This window comes from Balearica regulorum, chromosome 7, assembly GCF_011004875.1.
Source record: "Balearica regulorum gibbericeps isolate bBalReg1 chromosome 7, bBalReg1.pri, whole genome shotgun sequence".
NCBI classification, from domain to species: domain Eukaryota; kingdom Metazoa; phylum Chordata; class Aves; order Gruiformes; family Gruidae; genus Balearica; species Balearica regulorum.
In genome coordinates, this window is record NC_046190.1 from 12,574,358 (window position 1) to 12,592,345 (window position 17,988).

Genomic DNA, 17,988 nt, shown 5'->3' on the forward strand with positions numbered 1-17,988 from the left:
TTGGATAAAAATTCTGCATAAGAAATTATAGTTCTCTACTAAAATCTGATCTTCTCTCTAAGTAAGGATAGTTTGAGATTATCACAAAATATCCTATTTTGTATTATTATCATAATTATTTGCTCACATCACTGATTTTCTGAGTCCTATCTCTTGCTTCTGATGAAGAAAATAAGAATGAACTGAGTAGATCAGCCAAAAAGCTTCCAGACAAAAAAAAAATCATTCTCAGCCTCAGAAAATGAAGATTTGCCATTAACTGGTAATACTGTGTCTTTTTCTTGACATCTTAAAACAACCTGTTAGGCAAGCACAAATAATGCAAGCCCTGGGTTCACAGAATACTTGGAAAGAATATGAGACCTTTATATTGTTATAGGTTTATTTTCTAAATCTGCATTTAAAAAAAAAAAAACAAACAAAAAACAAAACACAAAACAAAAAAACGACCAGCATCAAACCCACGTGCTTTTCCTTGGTGTGCAGTTGAGGGGAAGGGTTTCCTTTTCATAGTTCCACAGGGCATTCCCTGGGCTGTCAGCAGTCACGCGTGGGACAGCCACAGAATTAGCTCGCATAATGGTGATGTGTAATCAGTTTTGCTGACTCCTTATCCTCTGTCCCTCATTTCCTTCAGTGAGCAGCTGCTCCAAGCCTTTGGTCCTGAATTACTAGAGAGAAGAATTAATGAGTTTTAGGTCCAGTTAATGTCTGAGAGGGTTGCAAGTCCTGACTGCAGGGAAATCCCTATGCCGCATCTGGCTGCTGTGGTCTGCCCTTAAATCTGAGAACATCCTTTTTTTTTTTTTTTTTTTTTTTTTTTCTTTAAAAGTGACCTACTAAATTCAGCACTTGAAAACTTAAAATCTAAATCAAAACCTTGAGATTTAAATGCATTTTCTGGGTAATCCACAACATGAAGAAGCAATGGGGGAAGATTCAGCAAACTATGTTTCTCCTTGTTTTGGCTCACTAACTTCCTGAAGGCCAAACTAGTTCATTTTCTGGAGAACTCCACAATCTGATTGTGTAATGTCATGGTAACAGCAGCTGAAACCCATGAACAGAGATGACCTCGGTAGTGATGCCTGTGGGGTACTTCTTTCTGAATTTTGGCTAATTTGTGTTGAAGAGGGATTTGGGTTGAAACTGGTTACTTAAGATTTTCAACCAAGAAGACAAAAACATAAAACTTTGCAGAATAATACAATCTTTAACACCTAAAGAAAAAAAGAAGAAAAAAGGTCTTCATTAACTTGTGGAATTGACCCAAGATGTGAACTATGAGAATTTGTTTGGCTTTTGGGATTCAAACTTGATTCATCATCTTCTCTCTCTGAGAGTCTCCACAAGGCTTTTAAGATGTTTTGGCTAATCACACCTCTAGAGTGCAATTCTGCCCACATACCTTGCCCTTTAACATGCGGCTTCTTACCATTGACTAAGTGAAGAACCTCAGAGACTAACTTAGGATAGTCAGGTAACTTTAAAATAGCTAAATTTAGACAAAGCAAATTATACCATATGCAACTGTCATTTAGGAACTCCTTTTAGCATGTCTGATTATCACTGTTGCCTTAGGACACTGCATATTTTATTGGAGAACATGGTAAAATAGCTTAGATCAGGAAATTATTAATCCCTGACATTTTACCTGCAGTGGATTTTAACAAGATTCTCCCTGTTGTAGCAGATATATCCTACATCATTTGTATAAGTACTGTGGTGCTTTAGCAAAGCAGTTGTCAGCATTCAGTGCCATCTCCGCTGTTTTTCTGTCCATTAATTGTCTATGTCTCAGGCAACAGGTATTTCAAGCAAGCATATTCTGGTCGCAGTGCTCCCTGGTCTGCCCACATCTGCCGAACTCTTCATTTTACCATATCAAGATGCCACAGGAGAAAATAAAAGAGCAGCAGCAAACCTAGAGCAGGTATTGTGTCCATTATTTGGAGAAGTGTATGTTTATGCATTTGTGTGTGTATATATGTGAGATTATCAAGATGGGGTAGAACAAATAATTGTGGTATAAATGCATCTGATTCACTGGGGTCTAAATGAGGACTATGGTATATACTATATCTTCTTTGGGTTTTTTGTTGGGTTTTGGTGTTGTTTTGGGGTTGGATTTTTTCCTCCCAAACACTGGAGCATGCTTTGGAATGCAGACTCCTATTTGGGATCCCGCAGTAATGTTAAACTGGCATACATTTGTAGGATGTCATGTCTCTCCCTTAGAAGTTCTGTTCTGCTTCATGGAAGTAAGAAGAAAGCATGAAGGATTTAGCGGATGATCCCTGCCAACACGAACTGGAGTAGTTTCATAAGGCAAAGTTTATGTCAAGGGTCTAGAAAGCACTGGAGGACACAGCTGGGTGGTAGACCTGGGCAGATCAGAACTTCATTACTTTAAGGCACAGTGATTGGGATGGATTATCTGCCTGCCCGCTTCACGATGCTGGCAGTGGGGTTCAGCCACTAGGGATTTTCTCTGTGCAAGGCTGAAGCAAGTTGTAAGTGGAGGACTATATCTCCGTGCAGACCCAAAAGGTCCTGCCCACCAGGTGAGCCTAGCATGATTGTGATTAAAACTGTGCTGGGCAAAAATCCTGAAATATCTCTCAGCTAATTACCTCAGATTCCAGGGACAGAGATAACTAGCCCTGAGTGAAGCACCACTGCGTCTCCATACAGCATGTCCGTGGCTCAGGCAGACACACCCCATGTTGGTATGGGCTATATTACCATTCAGGTAGAGGGTGTCATCAGCTCACAAATATCAGCCTCAGTGCTATGGTGAAATCTTCAGTGTTACTGGACGCCTGCTGCTTCAATGGATGGCACAAGAGGTTTGGTATTTGTCTTTGGATTTGTCCCTCAATTTGTGAATGACTGAAGTCTTCCCATCAGTGTATCAACAGTATCTTCCCATTCCTGTATTCTTGTTTTCTAATTGTCTTTTCCTCTGCCTGACCTGCTATTGGCTGTTGCAATTGCCTCTTGCAATGGTCTAAAGCCTTGTGAACTTAGCTGTGGGCCTCAAACTACCAGGTCAACCATATTCTTAAGCTTTCCCTTGCTCAGCATCCTTAGCCATCATGTTTTTTTGACAAATGTCTTTCCTCTGCAATTTTCACCACCCATGTAATAAACAAAAAATATGGAGATTTACTGCTCTGCAAAATCTTTCCTCCCTTTTCTTTCATCCCCCTTCTCCTTTTCTCCATCACAAATTGGCAAGGAAGCCAGTCCATAAACATTTAAATTTACATCTGACCCAGCTCCCCTCCGGCACTCAGCAGCTTATTGTATTTTGCGATTACTCCCTCTCTTTGTCTCTTTTTCCCCTTTGTAAAAACGGAGTCTTTGCGGCTGCAGAGAAAGGAAGCCCTGACAGTGCTCTCATGACTGTTTTTATGGACAAGAAGAAATGTCATTTTCAGTGGGACTCCAGCAACTTCTCTGGCATCCTGCAGGGTCCAAATGGTAACCTTTGAAGAGAGAGAACCTATTTGCCATTTGCAGCCAGCTGTTTCTTGTGGAGAAGTATCTCCCCTGCTCCCACCAGGATGATTAGAATGTTTTTCTTCCTAGTTAGTGGGTACTGCATTCCCCTTCCTAGTTACTCCAGTAGAAAGTGGCACTGTTTTCAGTGGGAAGTGCCCCAAAAGGTGTCTCTGCCCTCAGCTCTGAAGCATATTCTGATACCGTTCCTGTTTTGTCATCAATTTGGTCTGTAATCCTTCACTATCCCTTTCCCAAAGTGTTTCAGAGCCCATTCAACAGCTTCTCCCTGTGCCTGAAGTTTCTGGGATGAGGACTGGGAGCAGATGTTGTTGCTGATGATGGCTTAAGTTGCTTCATAGGTACTTTATGATGTATAGAGTTCTTTTCTGGTAGGAACAGAAATCTGGTTTGTATTCATGAGCAAGCAACAAGCTATTCAAAAGCATGTATGTGAGTTTGTGTGTTTGCAGGTGCACACCCAAAGGAGTTACAGTTCTGGATGTTTTTTTTCTAATGTGGAAAAGAAACTTCAAAGTATACAGGAACAAAATGGAAATAGTTTCCACAAACACTGTAATGGAATAAGGTTTCTTAAGGAAGCACTTAGTTATATAGATTCCTTTTTTCATATCACACATGGAAGCTGCTCGCCAAACCTAAGACTCGTGGTGAGCCTGTCTAAAGACACAGTGACAAATACCTTTTGTCCCTGGAAAACTTACAGTCAGAATAGATCAGATGGAGAGGAGTTACAGAAATTAATGTTTCTATTCTGCAAAAGCCATTGTTTCAGTACCCAAGGGAGGGAAAACCTAACTCAAAATCAAAAGTTGGTGAAACTGAATGAAACACCACAGAAGTGCACAAAACCCACCATGCACGCTGTAGGCACAGATTTACCAGGAGAATTAAGTGTGCTATAGCCCCCTCCTTCTCTTCCCCTCCTATTAGAGCCTCCTAAAGTCAGCATGTATACTTGCAGTCATATGACATGGACATGGTGATACAGCCCTGAACCCATCATATTCACATGCCAGATACCAGAACAGAAGCAAGGGACACTCTGTGGTCCTGATGTTCTGCTCATCCAACCTGGGTTTGAAAGGGAGAAGCCATGTAAATCATGCATGTGGTGCAAAGATTATGGACTTTTGTTAGCTAGAACAAGCAAGGCTCAGGGCAGCTGACGGACTGGAAAGAAAGGAAAAGTGATAGAAACAGTAGCTGAAGAGGGGTGTCAAACTACATCTCCACACCTGAAACCCGCATAACTAAGTTGCTGCAGACCATTTCTGTCACATAGCAACTGTAATGTTTTTGGCAACTTGCTTAGCCAAGCAGTATTTCATCACCTCAGCTAGACCATTATTCTGCCACGGGTAACAATGAAGGATATATGTGGTTTCATGGACTTTGGACCAGTAAAGCTGGTACATATCTAATGACCATGGGAGGGCTTGCTTTCTTGCTGTTTCCGCCTGCGGCAGATTAAGCTGGTCTGTTTTTATCTGGTGCATACTCATTTGGCTTTTTAAGCATGCCTTTGGGTCTTTCTGTCCAGCTGCTCTGTGGTGTCTAGGTAGATAATTCCCATTGACTTCAGAGGCAGCTAGATGTCCACTGTCCCTTGAAAATCTAGGTCTTTGTTCCCCATTTGTCAAAGTCTATAATATGACTCTGTGCCACTTGTGTTTTATGAGTCTAAACACAGTAAGTCATGAATTGTTTGGTACAGTAATAGTGGGACCAGGGAAGTGTGTAAGTTGTCCTATGCACTGCACCACACTTAACAAATACACATTTCCATGCAGTTTTCCATGAAGATGGTGCATTTGTGTCTCATGCTCTTGCTGAGACTGTGGTTAGATGACAGATGTCATTTTCTCCTTGAGCTGATCTACCACTCTCATTCAAGTGCCCCAAATTGTTTTGTGTGTATACACAGTGCCAATTATTGTCATATCTGTTTGCAGATTACATTTACAAATGCAAACTCTGCGTTTCTGGTATTTCCCGTGGGAGACTAAAGTGCCTTTAAAAAAGTTTAACTGCTCTTGACAGCTGAAAAAAAAAGCTATATATGAGGCTGGGGACGCTTTCTCAGTGTGCAGCATGGGACAATTCCATCTAATACAGAAATACAGAATTTTTGAGGACCTTACAGAATTATCTGCCGCTTCAAAAGCACTGAATTCTTTCTCTTTATTGAAGGACAAGTCTCTAATTAATAGCATTTCAAGTAATTTTTGAGTAATTTTTAGCACTAATCCAATTCAAAATTAATGTGCATTAGGAAGATATTCTACTTACAATTCAGTAGAGGGCAGTGATACATATACATAGATAGGATCACTCAATTTTTTTCGGTGTACAGTTTTACTCCATAGGAGGATTCTGAATGCTTATCTTTTTACTTATGCATTTCACAAATTTTCTTCTCTCCCCATTTTTTGCTAGTGGAGGATTTTGTCAAGCAGGGGACATGCATCTCCTGTTAGTCAAATGAGATGTAAGCTGAAGATACACAAGAATGCTAAAGTGATGTTTTCATATCAAGTAAAGGTTTCAGTGTTTTCATGCATTTCCGTTTAGTTCTCCATTTGCATTGTTTTACCTGGCCTATTCAAAATAACCGTAAAAGCAGAACGTAAAATAGATGCAAGAGCATCTAATTAATGACATTTGAGGCCATTAATCTTTTCTCTGAAAAGAGCTATCAGCAATGTAGCAAGCATGATGGAGTCTTTGGCAAATGGCAATACCAGCTGATTGGTAGCCAACTGTGCTCAACATGTTGCAGCTGTGGCCAGTATCTGTATCCAGCCAAAGAGATGGGAAGTGACATGGATGACTGAATATCAAATGGGCAGTGATGAGCTGAGGAGATGAAATACATCAGGCGAATTTAACATTATGGGGAATAGCATTCAGGAAGCCTGTATTTGTATATGTCTTAGGATTCTTTCCTTAAAGCAGATTTACTTCTGCTTCATTGTAGCTGATGGAGTTTCTATCTTTTTTTATACAGTTTTTTTTTCACCCACCCTCCTAAGCTTTAGTGTTTTAGCGTATTTACTTTCACTGCTTTTCTTTCCTCTGGTGTATTTCAGATGTGCTATCACCAAAATATTTTAGCCACAAGTTTACAATAATGAACACCTTCAAATCTTACAGAAAATGGTGCCAATCAGTCCTGGAAATTAAATTCCAATAAGAGAGGTAAATCCTCCAGTGCTTACTAGGAGAGATTTTTTTAACATCTGTACTTTTGTAGGCAGACCAAGTCTTCCACTGGGTGCTTAGGGAAGGTTGGGCCGGTATTCAAGAAGTAAAGGCAGGTGGGGAGAGAATGAAATAATATAAACCAGAAGACCTTGTACCAAGGGTTTTTTTTCCTTAGCCAGCTTTTCTTGATCAGCTGCTTGTGTGCCGTAGAAGAGGCTGTCTATATATCTTTGTCTTAATATCTTGAGTTAAGTCCTGTCATGTGACTATCAGCCCTCTCTCCTTCTCATCTTTTGCCTGGTGTACCGAGCAGCCCTTGATTCTCAAGACTCCTCCTTGTCACCTTGGTTCGTCTGAAGTGGATCCTGGCTTTTATGTCCAGGTTCTCTCTGTGTTCATATCTGCTGGTCAGTTCTTGTTCCAGAGTAACCACAGGAATGTCCTCTGCCTTGTGCTCCTACGGTATCTCTGGAAACTAACAGCAGCTTGAATTTAGCATCTTCCATTAAATGAACTCAAGAAATTCCTGCTGGACCCTGTAAGTCAGTGATTATGGTCTTTTCAGTGCTAAGGCAATCAAGGTTTAGAGGCCTCATGTGAAGTAACCATGGTTATGCAGGGTGAGTGGCACAGTTTAAAGTAATCTACATTTGCCCTGGACTCATGATTCACATTTGTAATGCTGGTTCAAGTTGCTTCCTACCAATCAATGTGCATAATTCTTTCCTTAGTTGTTTATTGATTTACTCAATGAATTGAAGTGTAGCACTCATTAGTTGAGATCCTTACACAGTATCTTTAAAATTATCTAGATTCTTAGCTAGTACATACTGGCACAGTTGAATCACATTCAGTTAGTCTAAACTAATTTACACCAGAGGTTTCAAAATTCAATAAAGGCATGGGAAAATGGCCTTCTGAGTGATAATTCTGTTTCTTGGTGCACATGGTTCTTTCACAGTCCTAATTCTGACAAAATGCTAAGAGAAGCCAAATTAATTTTTGTTTTGTTCCATTTTTAAATTGGAATCTCTTTTTTTCCTTCACAAATTGTCTGTTATTATTATTCATTATGTGTCCTTTGATGAAAAATGATACATGAAGAATGGTTTCTATTACTGAATTATTTTTGCACATCATGCTTAATTCTGCAAATGAAGCAGATAAAGTCAATGAGGCTCAGTTAAGGACCAAAACTAATTCTGAAAGCTAATTATTTTCACAAGGGAGACTCTTGAAGACTATAAATTAGGAGGTTGCTATTCTAAGAAGTTTTGTCTTCAGCTGAGTTAGTTGTATCTCCAGGAGTGGGAGAGGAACAGTGATAGGGCTAAGGCCAACCTGTTCCCCAGCTGAAGGTCTAGCAGTTCAATTGGAGTTGCATAGCTATTTTTGAAACAGGCCAAAGTACTTTGATGTTTTCTTATCTGCTTCTTAAATAAAAATGCATCCATGGCACCACTTTCAATGCAGAAACAAAGGGAGGCACAAGACTCAAAATGTTTCCCATTTTCATTACTTCAGTGACTGAGATCAGCCTTTGTGTGGAGATTTATTTCAAAGACACTTTATTAATGTTGTAAACAAATCATATGAATCAGAACCACTCCTAGGGTAAAGTCTGATAACCTGTGATCCACTAAGCTAGAAGTAGACTTGATAGAATAAGGAAGGCAGAAGAGCCACTTCAATCTCAAAGTGAGTGTCCAGAGTGACCTGTGGTTCACAGATCCCCTTGGGACCATGTGAGGACCAGAAACATTATCAGGCCCAACTTTGGAGAGCAGTGTCCGATCCCAGCGTGAGTTTGGCCCTTTAGCTGTCTGTAACCTGCTCGTTCACTTCACTGATGTTTGTAAACCATTGTGTATGGTTTCTACTTCAGATAATTTTTAGAAGTACAAAAATGCATTTTTCTCCCTCTTTCTATACTGTCTATATGACTATTTTGAAGAGAATCTGACTTTCCACGTAAAGAGAAATTAAAATATTGTACCAAGCAAGCAAACATTTTTAAAACATGTCTGAATGCATCTGTTCTCCCCTCAGAAGTGGGTGTTGGGAATCTCTAGAGCTTCCTGAGGAAAGCAGATGTCTGATGCTCACAAGAACTTCTGGCACTTTTGAAGGTCTCAGGCTGTTATTCATTTTTTGACTTGTTCAGATTCCATAAAGACACGGGCAAAAAAGTGACACCCAAAAAAGCCACTGGGAGAGCATATAATTAATTGAGCCAAGGAAGTATGCTGTATACTCTGAGCAGCATGAACAGCTGCTGCATGTTTTGACATTTTGCATATAGCCCTGAAATAGTGATGGCTATTTCAAGCTTCTGCTGAGATACTGATGGTTTCAGGCAGAAATCATTTTATTCTGAGTTGCATTTGTCTAGGATGTAGTACAATGAAGTCCTCATTCATCACCAGGTAACAATCCGATACAGTAATAATAAACTTCATTTGTGACAGTTTTTCTCTGCCTTTCTTCCTTTTTCTTACCACTTCACTCTTACTGCCTCTCCCCTTCCTATTATTCCTTTTCATCGGCTTGCCAGGCAAGAAATATTGGTTGAGCTTTCTCTCACACACTCAACTTGCCACAGCACCTCTCAGCTGTAATGTCCCTGCCAGTGCTGCTGTTTTGCCCTCCTCACTCTGTGCCGCAGGAGTCCTCAGGCAGGCCAGGTGAGAGAGATCTCAGTGTTCCTTCATGTCACTGGTGCCAAACAGTCTCTGGTCCCTTCTCATGCTGACTTTCCTGAGGTTCTCCTATTCTTCCATTTCTTGCCCAAATCCTTGATGAAACCATTCTGCAATGCTAGGTAGCAACATTTGCTAACTGCATTGTCAGTTATACATCACATTAAGCCTCTTTTTGTATAGAAGGCATAATGTATGGTTTTTACCTCTGCTGTTGACCTGACCATTTCATGCAGCTATTGCAGTGTGTTGAAGAGGAATGACACAATGTGGTTGGCTCTTTTCTTCAGTTTACTGTCTCGTGGTTGTTTTTTTTTAATAGGCTCATCTGCTCCAGCAGCATCAGAATCTCAGAGCGCAAAGGAAGATAATTCCTGCAGGGGTATGGAGGAGAGTTGTTAGGTCATATTTGGGACTGGAAGTGGCCAGGATGATATTTTTCCCGTTATTTCCATGAACCATTAAAGTACCTGGTTTACAGCATATCGATCTGCATCTGTTGCTCCAGTTTTAGAGATGAAGGACTCTTTATAGTTGTCAGTCTTGGTTATTAATATGCTCAAATTCTTAAAGAGGGATATAATTTGCTTCCCAGGCTTTCTTCATGTACTGCACATCTTTGTGTCACCATCCCTGCTGTTCTGAGCTCAGCAGATGGCTCTTTGTAAGCAGGTGGTATTTTTTCTTGCTATTGGAAGAAATATATTTACTGCTCATTCTGGCACTCATGAAAAAATTGTAAACTTTAAAGAGATATATTAAAAATATAAATAAAATGCCTGTAAGAGTTATTGCCAAATTGATATTGGACCAAAGGCACCTATTCAAGTGATCAGCAGCCAGAAATGAAATGTACAAGCCAAGAGTATTGAAAGAACCATTAAGAATGTTAAAAAAATAAAAGAGGCAGATAAATCTCATACTGTGATGAATGATAGCCAAGGAACATCTAATCATATCTGGGTAGCATTTACTGAAATAACTCAACCAGACAAAAATGAAGAACATGAAAAAGATGGTGTAAAAATTATTGGAATGTTCTTTTTTCTGACAATTTTTCATTAATCTTCAAGAAGGAATAAGGATTTATTTAAAACAAATTAAATTAAGTGGTGAGCACTAGAATATGGTTCCTCTTGATCTTGGTATGGCTATAAAAACATAACATTCTCAGCAACTGCATATTAAGGGTTGTGGTGTGGGGGTGGGTTTTTTGCAGTTTTTTAACCACCTCTAATAAACCACCAGACAGAACAGTGGCTATGTTCAATTGGAAAATTGCTCGCTGCTGTAAGAAAATGTGAAATACATGAGACATCTAGCAAATGAACATACAAAAGATGCACAACAAACTATCAACACTATATCTGTAGGCTTCCATTCCTTGATTAACCTATCTGGATTTTTTGCTTTTAATGGCAACATGCCTAGAACTTCCTGGATATAATTAAGAGTGATATGGAGAAAGTGGCTCTGTGCATATTGTGACAAACTGACTTAAAAAAAGGAATGTTTACCAACAGATTGGACCAAAGCTTGGCTTCTTCATTGTACAAATACAAATTTCACAGAGTCTTATCCCAGCAAATGCTCATCTTTTCTGTTATGCCCTTTAAGGAGGAATAGCCTGCTTCATTTCTGCTTGAGCTGTATTGTTGTTATCAGAGTTATGGTAAGATAATCTAGTGACATAAAAGCTCTGTGGAATGTCTGTCCCATGAAAGAGAGAATATAAGAACATGTTTTCTCTGTGTGTAACCCATAAGAATAGATGGAACATGCCTTTTGTTTAAGCTTCACTCTGTAGTCAGTAAACACTTTCAGATTTGAGCTGGTTCTGGTACATACTTATGGATAGAGAACAGCTGACTTGAAAGTCAGAGCTGAATGAAATGAGATTTGGTTTTAGGACTTGAAATTTCAGTGCAAGCTGAGGTAAGGACTAAACTATTCATTTTGATTCAGGTATATCACATGTTATGAACACGCTCTAAGATCATAGAACGGGCCACTCAACGAGCAAAAAGTTATTTGTTATGAGCGAGCACGTGTCAACAATTGAAATACTTCTCTCTGCTTGCATATTAAATGGACTTCAGTGATGTGCTGTTGCTGGCTGGTCCTGTGAATGCTTACATACGTGGGTGCAATGTTCCTTTGGGGATCAATTCCCTTTTGCTGCTGGGTCGCTCCTACAGAGGCGTGACAGGGCAACTAATTGCTGTCAGTCATTTCTAACCGTACACAAACCACTCTGAACATAGTACTGGCACATGTGTTCAGCTTTCACAAACTCTCTTGTTGTAAGGAGATTGTGCTCAGAAAGTCTGGTGCCTCTGCAAAATCTTTGCTTTGTGTGCAGCCTCATTTCCTACCCATCTATCAGCAATCTAAAGCAATGATCAAGCAAAAATTGCATTTCTTATTTTCTCCTTTTTTTCCAGATTTCAGAAACACTGATCCAGAAACTGAACCAAAACCTGATTCATTTTGAGTTAAAGCCAGGGGTTCGAATCCTTGTCCATGCTGCCCATTTAACAGCAGGTCAGTATCCTCTTTCTTTGTACGCCCTCTCTGTTGCTCTCTAGCACAGCAAGCAACATATTCCCTGATGGTTGTAGTGTGCTATCAGCTGTATTTTAAACACCTCTTATTTTTATGTCACAATAACAACTCAGTGTATGGGCAGACATGAAAAGGCCTGCTTCACCTCCCCTTTCTTTATCATGCCAAAAAAATATAGTAGTTTTTGCATTTACAGCTAATCCTTTTGTTTACTTATGTGCGAGAATTTGCTGCTGTTGTTGGAAATGCAGTATAAGTAGCAGTAGAAACGTGTACTTGGCCGTCTCTGAAATATTCAACAGCTAAGCAGCACCATGGTGTATTCAGCCTGGATCACACAGTGCAAAGGTTACCAGCTAGCCTTGGATGTATTCAGATATTCTAGAGTCAATGAACATTCAAAGCAACTAAGCACAGCTCAGAAGTGTTCAGCAGTCTGAAAGACTAGAATCAATTTACATATGCACACACAGAAGATCAACTTTCAAAATTGAAGTTTGGACTTCAATTAATCCTATCTCAAAATGAGCCATCTCCAAAGTCCTGATATTTAATTATATGTGTCCCTGTCTATTCTGTATGCTAAACCCTCATTTCACAGCATAGGCACTATTTAGCTATTACAAGAGATGGGATGAACAAATCCGTGCTCAGGATTCTTAGGAATTTCTTTTCTTCAGGAGCTGTTGAAAATTCTGATCAGTTGGTATTGGCTTCTTTTGCTGACTTGCAAACTAAAAGCTTCAGTTCATTTGTACCAGCAAACTGCTCTACAAAAAGCTTTTAATGGTATGAACAGGTCTGCCCAAGCTGGTGTCAGTCCATGTGCTGCCTTGTCCATAAAGGGAAAGAAAAAGAGACTGTTAAGAAAGAGTGTAATGCGACTGCATTTAAATCCCCCCAGAAGAAAGCCTTGGTGTTTGCAATATTTCATTTTTTCTAAGGAGAACTTGATAATATCTGCCATGGGAATATTGCTGCATGTTTCTGCTTTCCATTAGCTGTGGAACAGATGATCAGATGCTTACTTTTAGACATGTTAGAACCAAAAGCATAAAAATCCAGAGATGCAGCACAGCTGAGTAATCTCTAAAGAAAAAAACCGCAACAGCTTGAGAAGTCAGTTTGATTTTTTTTTCTCCTGAGGATTGCAAGAAAAAAAAAAAAGTAATAGACATATGACACAGAAGAATTGTGTGACTTTATATTTAAGATTTAAAAGAATATATGTTTTACATAATATTTTTTGTCAGGGAAGCAATCCTTGGACTGAATTTTTAACAATGACCAGTGATACTATATGTACTTTCAGAAATGTTCAGTGCCCATCTCTTAAAAAAAGTGTATTTGAAAGCATCTTATTGTGAGCTTCGAACGTGGAGTTATCTGTAATTGCTCATTATTTTTGAAATTAGTTTCTAGGCATTTACTCTGCCTATGCACATGGCTGTTTTCCATTTTGGTCAATGTTCACTAAATTCAAGATCAAATTCCAAATGAACATTTAGACATGACTACTCCGGCCCTGAATATCTTGTAGGCCTTTTCTAAAAAATCATCGTTAGAAAGAATCATGTTAGATATTCCTGGGAAAGGCTCATCTTTACCTCTTGCTACTGAAGAGACACTCCTGATTTCATGTAGTGGAAACAGATGCCACTTAAAATCACATCTCCAGCCTTGCCTTTAATACAAGATGAATCTGGATCCAAGTTTTGTGCTTTACGTAGGAGCCTCCTGCAGCTTCTTGGAGGGTAATTCTGGGTGTCTCTGCATGACAGAGTGCACAGGGTCCCCAGCTGCTCCGTCAATGCTCAGAGCTGGCAAAAAGCTCCAATCCCAAAGCCAGATAGTCAGCGGAGGTACTGTAGCACTTTTCTGGGCTACTAAACCTTGTCTGCTGCCCTGAATGAACCAAAAGACAGGGTCTATTAGTGTGGCATACTGCTGTGCCAAATAATGGTATGGCCTCTGAGCATGTGCTGACCTGTTTGTTGCTAGCTCAGGCTGAAGCAGAGGGTGCTCAGCTCAGACATGCTGTGTAAATACATGATCTTCGTGCTTGCCGAAAATGCACATTTTTATTTGTATTTACACACACCAGGAATGAGTACTTTTTGTCCATAATAGATGCAAACACTCATTTGCCCTGCAAGGCAGGCTTTGTTGTACTTCAAGGCTGCTGGTAAGATGCGAGTGATTGCTGTAACTGGCTTCACAATGTCCTATAGGAACATTACAGGATTTTGCCTCTTGCACAAATATGATTCAGTAAGAATGCAAAATGAGCCTGGACTGCCAAACTAGATATTAAAAAGCCCAGAGAGCAGCCACTGTGAGGTCTTTGAGGGAATGTGGCTCCTTATCGAGATGCAGTGGTCATGACTCAGTTCCCTGTCTAAATAGCCCAATTTCTTGACATCAAAACTTGGGACTAGTTTAGAATTTGACAAAAAGCCAAAAGAGAGATTTACTTCTCTGCTGAAAACTGTTGTTTTGGTTGTCAAGGAAGAAGAAGAATTGTCCTGTTGAAATCCAAGCTTTAATAAAAATTAAATAAAATAAAGCAGGGAAACCTGGAACACAAGCCAGGACCAGAAGCAATCCCTAGAAAACACAGTCCAGGGGGATGCACATGGCCCAGAGGTGCTGCTCTGGTCTGTGGTATCCCTTCTTTCCCAGCCTTTTCACTATGACTCTATGTTTGACTCCTGGCAGCTATGGGCTGTAGCTGACTGAACCCTAGAGCTCAGCATGTGTTTGTGCATGTATGTATAGTACATATATATAGCATGCATATGTATAGCAAGTGCACACGTATGTATACGTATGCCTACATATAAGTTCCCATGCATCAGTGCACATGTGTGTTCCTCCCTTTGTGTGTGCCTGGTCATGCACAGCAGAAATTTCTGCAGCAGAGGAGTTGCAGGGAACAGAAGTGCAGGTATCTAAACTAGCTTGGTGTGGATATTTAAGCATAGCCTGTAGAAATGAGCATGTGTGTGCAAATGCGTGTTGCATGTGAGCATGCACGTTCCCTGGAGCACAGAAGAGTGACAGGCGTTGGGCTCAGCACATTTCACACCTCCGTCTTCTTTGTTCAGGCCACACTGGAGGAAGGATTAATTTATGGCAATTTTGGACAACAGATTTCGATGCATTCATCATGTTCATTCCTTCTTCTCATGAAAGAAAAAATGAAACAACATCCCCAATCTTACAGACAACAACCTCAACTCTAAGGCAGAGTAAAATATGCCAATATTCCTCGCAAAAGCAGTTAAATACCTGTTTATTACCGGACTCTCAGTGCAGCATTATAACAAGAACATTGAGTGATGCTGAGCTTGAATCAGTCGGAGAGCCACTTTGTCATCCCACAGAACTGCAGAGACCCACAAAATACAGATGTAAAGAGGACAGAGTGGAGATGTGTGAGGAATTCATAATAAGGGATCATTTCACCCCAGTGCCCCACCTTGCTGACAATAGCCTGCTTGATGTGGGAAGAATTTTTTTCACTTCTCTTTGTAAATTTTGGCTTTATCAGGATGGGTGTGACAGCTGAAAATGTATGTGCATGTGATGTGTGTCCCTGAGTAAGTATTTGCTTGCGTGTGCATGTTTTCTTGTGTCCTCTGGCTGTAGGTTAGGATGAGTCTGTTCAGTGCATAAGAGGGAGAAGAGGCAGAGGATGTGTATGACCGGTTCAAGTTAACTTTCATTGCTTTGCAGAGGAAGGCACTACCTACTACTTGTTCTGTATGTGATGCCAGATAGAGACAGTGAGGATGTATCTATCTGCTGTGTGCGTTAGCTCTGTGTAGTGGCACAGCTACAGCTGCATACCTGTCTATAGTATGTTTTATTAATGTCTGCATGAACAGCTGAGACTGCTGGATCTATGTGTGTCCCTTTGGGGATGCTAAATGTCTTTCTGTGTGTGTGAGTGATGGAAACTCTCTCCATGTAATAAAATTTACTTTGTATTTCTGGGAAAGCCACGCTTCTGGCTGGTTTGTGTGGCCGTATTTTGCAAGGGGCTATAAACAGGTGATCAGCAAAACTGAGAAGCACAGAGAGACTATTTGTTTGATTAGGGGGTTTGTTGGGTTTTTTTTTTCTTGACCCTGTGCACTCCCTTGCATGGAAGACTTGTGGGAGAGAGAGCAGGGCACCAGGGGAAAGAAAGTAGAACATGTTCAGAAGAGTAGGAAGGGGATAAAGGAAGAGACTGAAAATGTCAGACGTGTGAGAAGAGCTTGCCATGATAAGGCATGGATGCTCAGGTAGTGTCTGTGAAGGGCACTCGACTTTTGGTCGGGAAGGAAGAGGACAATGGTAAGTATTGTTGCTTAAATAAAATTGAGGACCCAATTGCTCATTATTCACTATGCATTGGGAGCTACCCAAACTAGCTCTATGCAAAATAGAAAGTCAGCATGACAAGTTAGCCCATGGCTAGCTCCAGGATCATCCAGAAAATGCTAGTTTTGTACCCAAGTGACCTCATTTGCAACTACCTTAGGTAATTGTCTGCAATATGAAAAAGTGTGTTTCAGGCAGTCCTCTAACAGGCTAGAGAAGAGACACCTCTAAGGAGAAGCTATGGGGCTTCACATCAAGGGATGGGTTGAGCACTACAAGTGGTCTGAACCCAAGTTTCTTCCCAGCTGGATTAGAAAGGGGGAGAAGTCCTGGAGATGCATGGACAGATGAGGCCTGAGGGCAGCTCTAACCTTCTCTCCCTCTCTTGCAGCACCCCTGGTGGACCTCACTCCCAGTCACAGTGGTTCAGCTATGCTGATGCTCCTCTCTGTCGTTTTTGTGGGACTAGCTGTCTTTGTAATCTACAAGTTCAAAAGGTACAACTCTCCCTGAGCCATTTCCTTCTCCCCATGGCCACCTTTCACTGAGGTGTCTGGGTTTTGTTTTGCTGGGTTTTCTTTTTAGCAGTGATTTGTTTCTCAGTTTGTAAAAGCTGATGCTACATCAACTGCCAGAGTACCCCACAATGATGGTTTCTGTTAATGTTTTAGGAAGATTCCTGGCCTTAATATATATGCACAGATGCAGAATGAAAAAGATCAAGAGATGGTCAGTCCAGTCAGTCAGAGGGAAAGCATACCTAATGTCCCTCAAAGTGAGCTGATGAGCCCTGAGCAACTAGTAGATGAGAAGTTGGAAGTCCAGCCCATAGGTAAATAACTTGCAGCATCCCGCAGCTGGTCAGACTCTGACTTATAATTGGCTAACCCTTTTCTCAGCCTCCCCCCTTCCCATATTCCTGCACACTCCTCCTCCCATCCTCTTCTGCTGCAGCATTAGTTTTGCTACAGGAAACCTTTCTAACTCTCCCCTCTCCCTCACTGCCATGTGATGAAAGGGAGGGGAACAACTTTAGGCTTTTTCTCTCTCCTAGTTGCTCTATGTAGTTCCCTTCCCCTTCTCAAAAATCCTGCCGGCACTTAACTTGCGCTATAAGGCAATTTAATTTATTTTGCTGGGGCTCATGTAGTTGCGGGGCTAAACCCCACACCTGAGGCATATCGAGGAGAACTTCCGCCACCCTCACCTGGAACATGGAGGTGAGCAGGTGATTCGGTAAGTCAGATCTAAAAGCTAAATATTCATTGGTGTTTTGACTGCTGTGGCCTTTGTGCTGTGCCAGACCTTGTTGCCAGCAGCGATGCTAGCCCAGGTGATTTCCAGGGAAATCGAGCAAAACCTGGGATGTCAGCACTGGGCAGCTGGGTTTGCCCTCAGGCTGATTTCCCCCACAGCCCTCTCTGGTTGAAAATTTGCAAAGCCTGCTTTCCTAGGACCCGAAGTGAATAGACTTAAAGTGGGCATACTGGGATCAGTCACGCATTTGTTCATGCTTGTATGTTTTCTGTTACCCTGACTACAGTAAAAGTGTTGGGATGGAGCAGGGAGGTTTCAGCCTGGGGACATGTTCTGCTAGAGCCAGCATTGCTCAGGCGTTGCT

The 17,988-nt window shown here is 40.9% G+C and overlaps 1 protein-coding gene across 3 annotated transcripts in view; it reads left to right on the plus strand.

The window, feature by feature from the left end:
• SORCS1 (sortilin related VPS10 domain containing receptor 1) overlaps positions 1 to 17,988 on the plus strand; it is a 301,203-nt gene that overhangs the window by 279,151 nt on the left and 4,064 nt on the right. For 2 of the 3 annotated variants that reach the window (XM_075757976.1, XM_075757977.1), the window contains exons 23-26: positions 1,802 to 1,933; positions 11,876 to 11,975; positions 16,759 to 16,864; positions 17,039 to 17,199. In XM_075757976.1, the coding sequence (XP_075614091.1) occupies positions 1,802 to 1,933; positions 11,876 to 11,975; positions 16,759 to 16,864; positions 17,039 to 17,199 (499 nt within the window). The remainder of the gene's footprint in view (positions 1 to 1,801; positions 1,934 to 11,875; positions 11,976 to 16,758; positions 16,865 to 17,038; positions 17,200 to 17,988) is intronic. The other variant, XM_075757978.1, reaches the window with a different exon arrangement.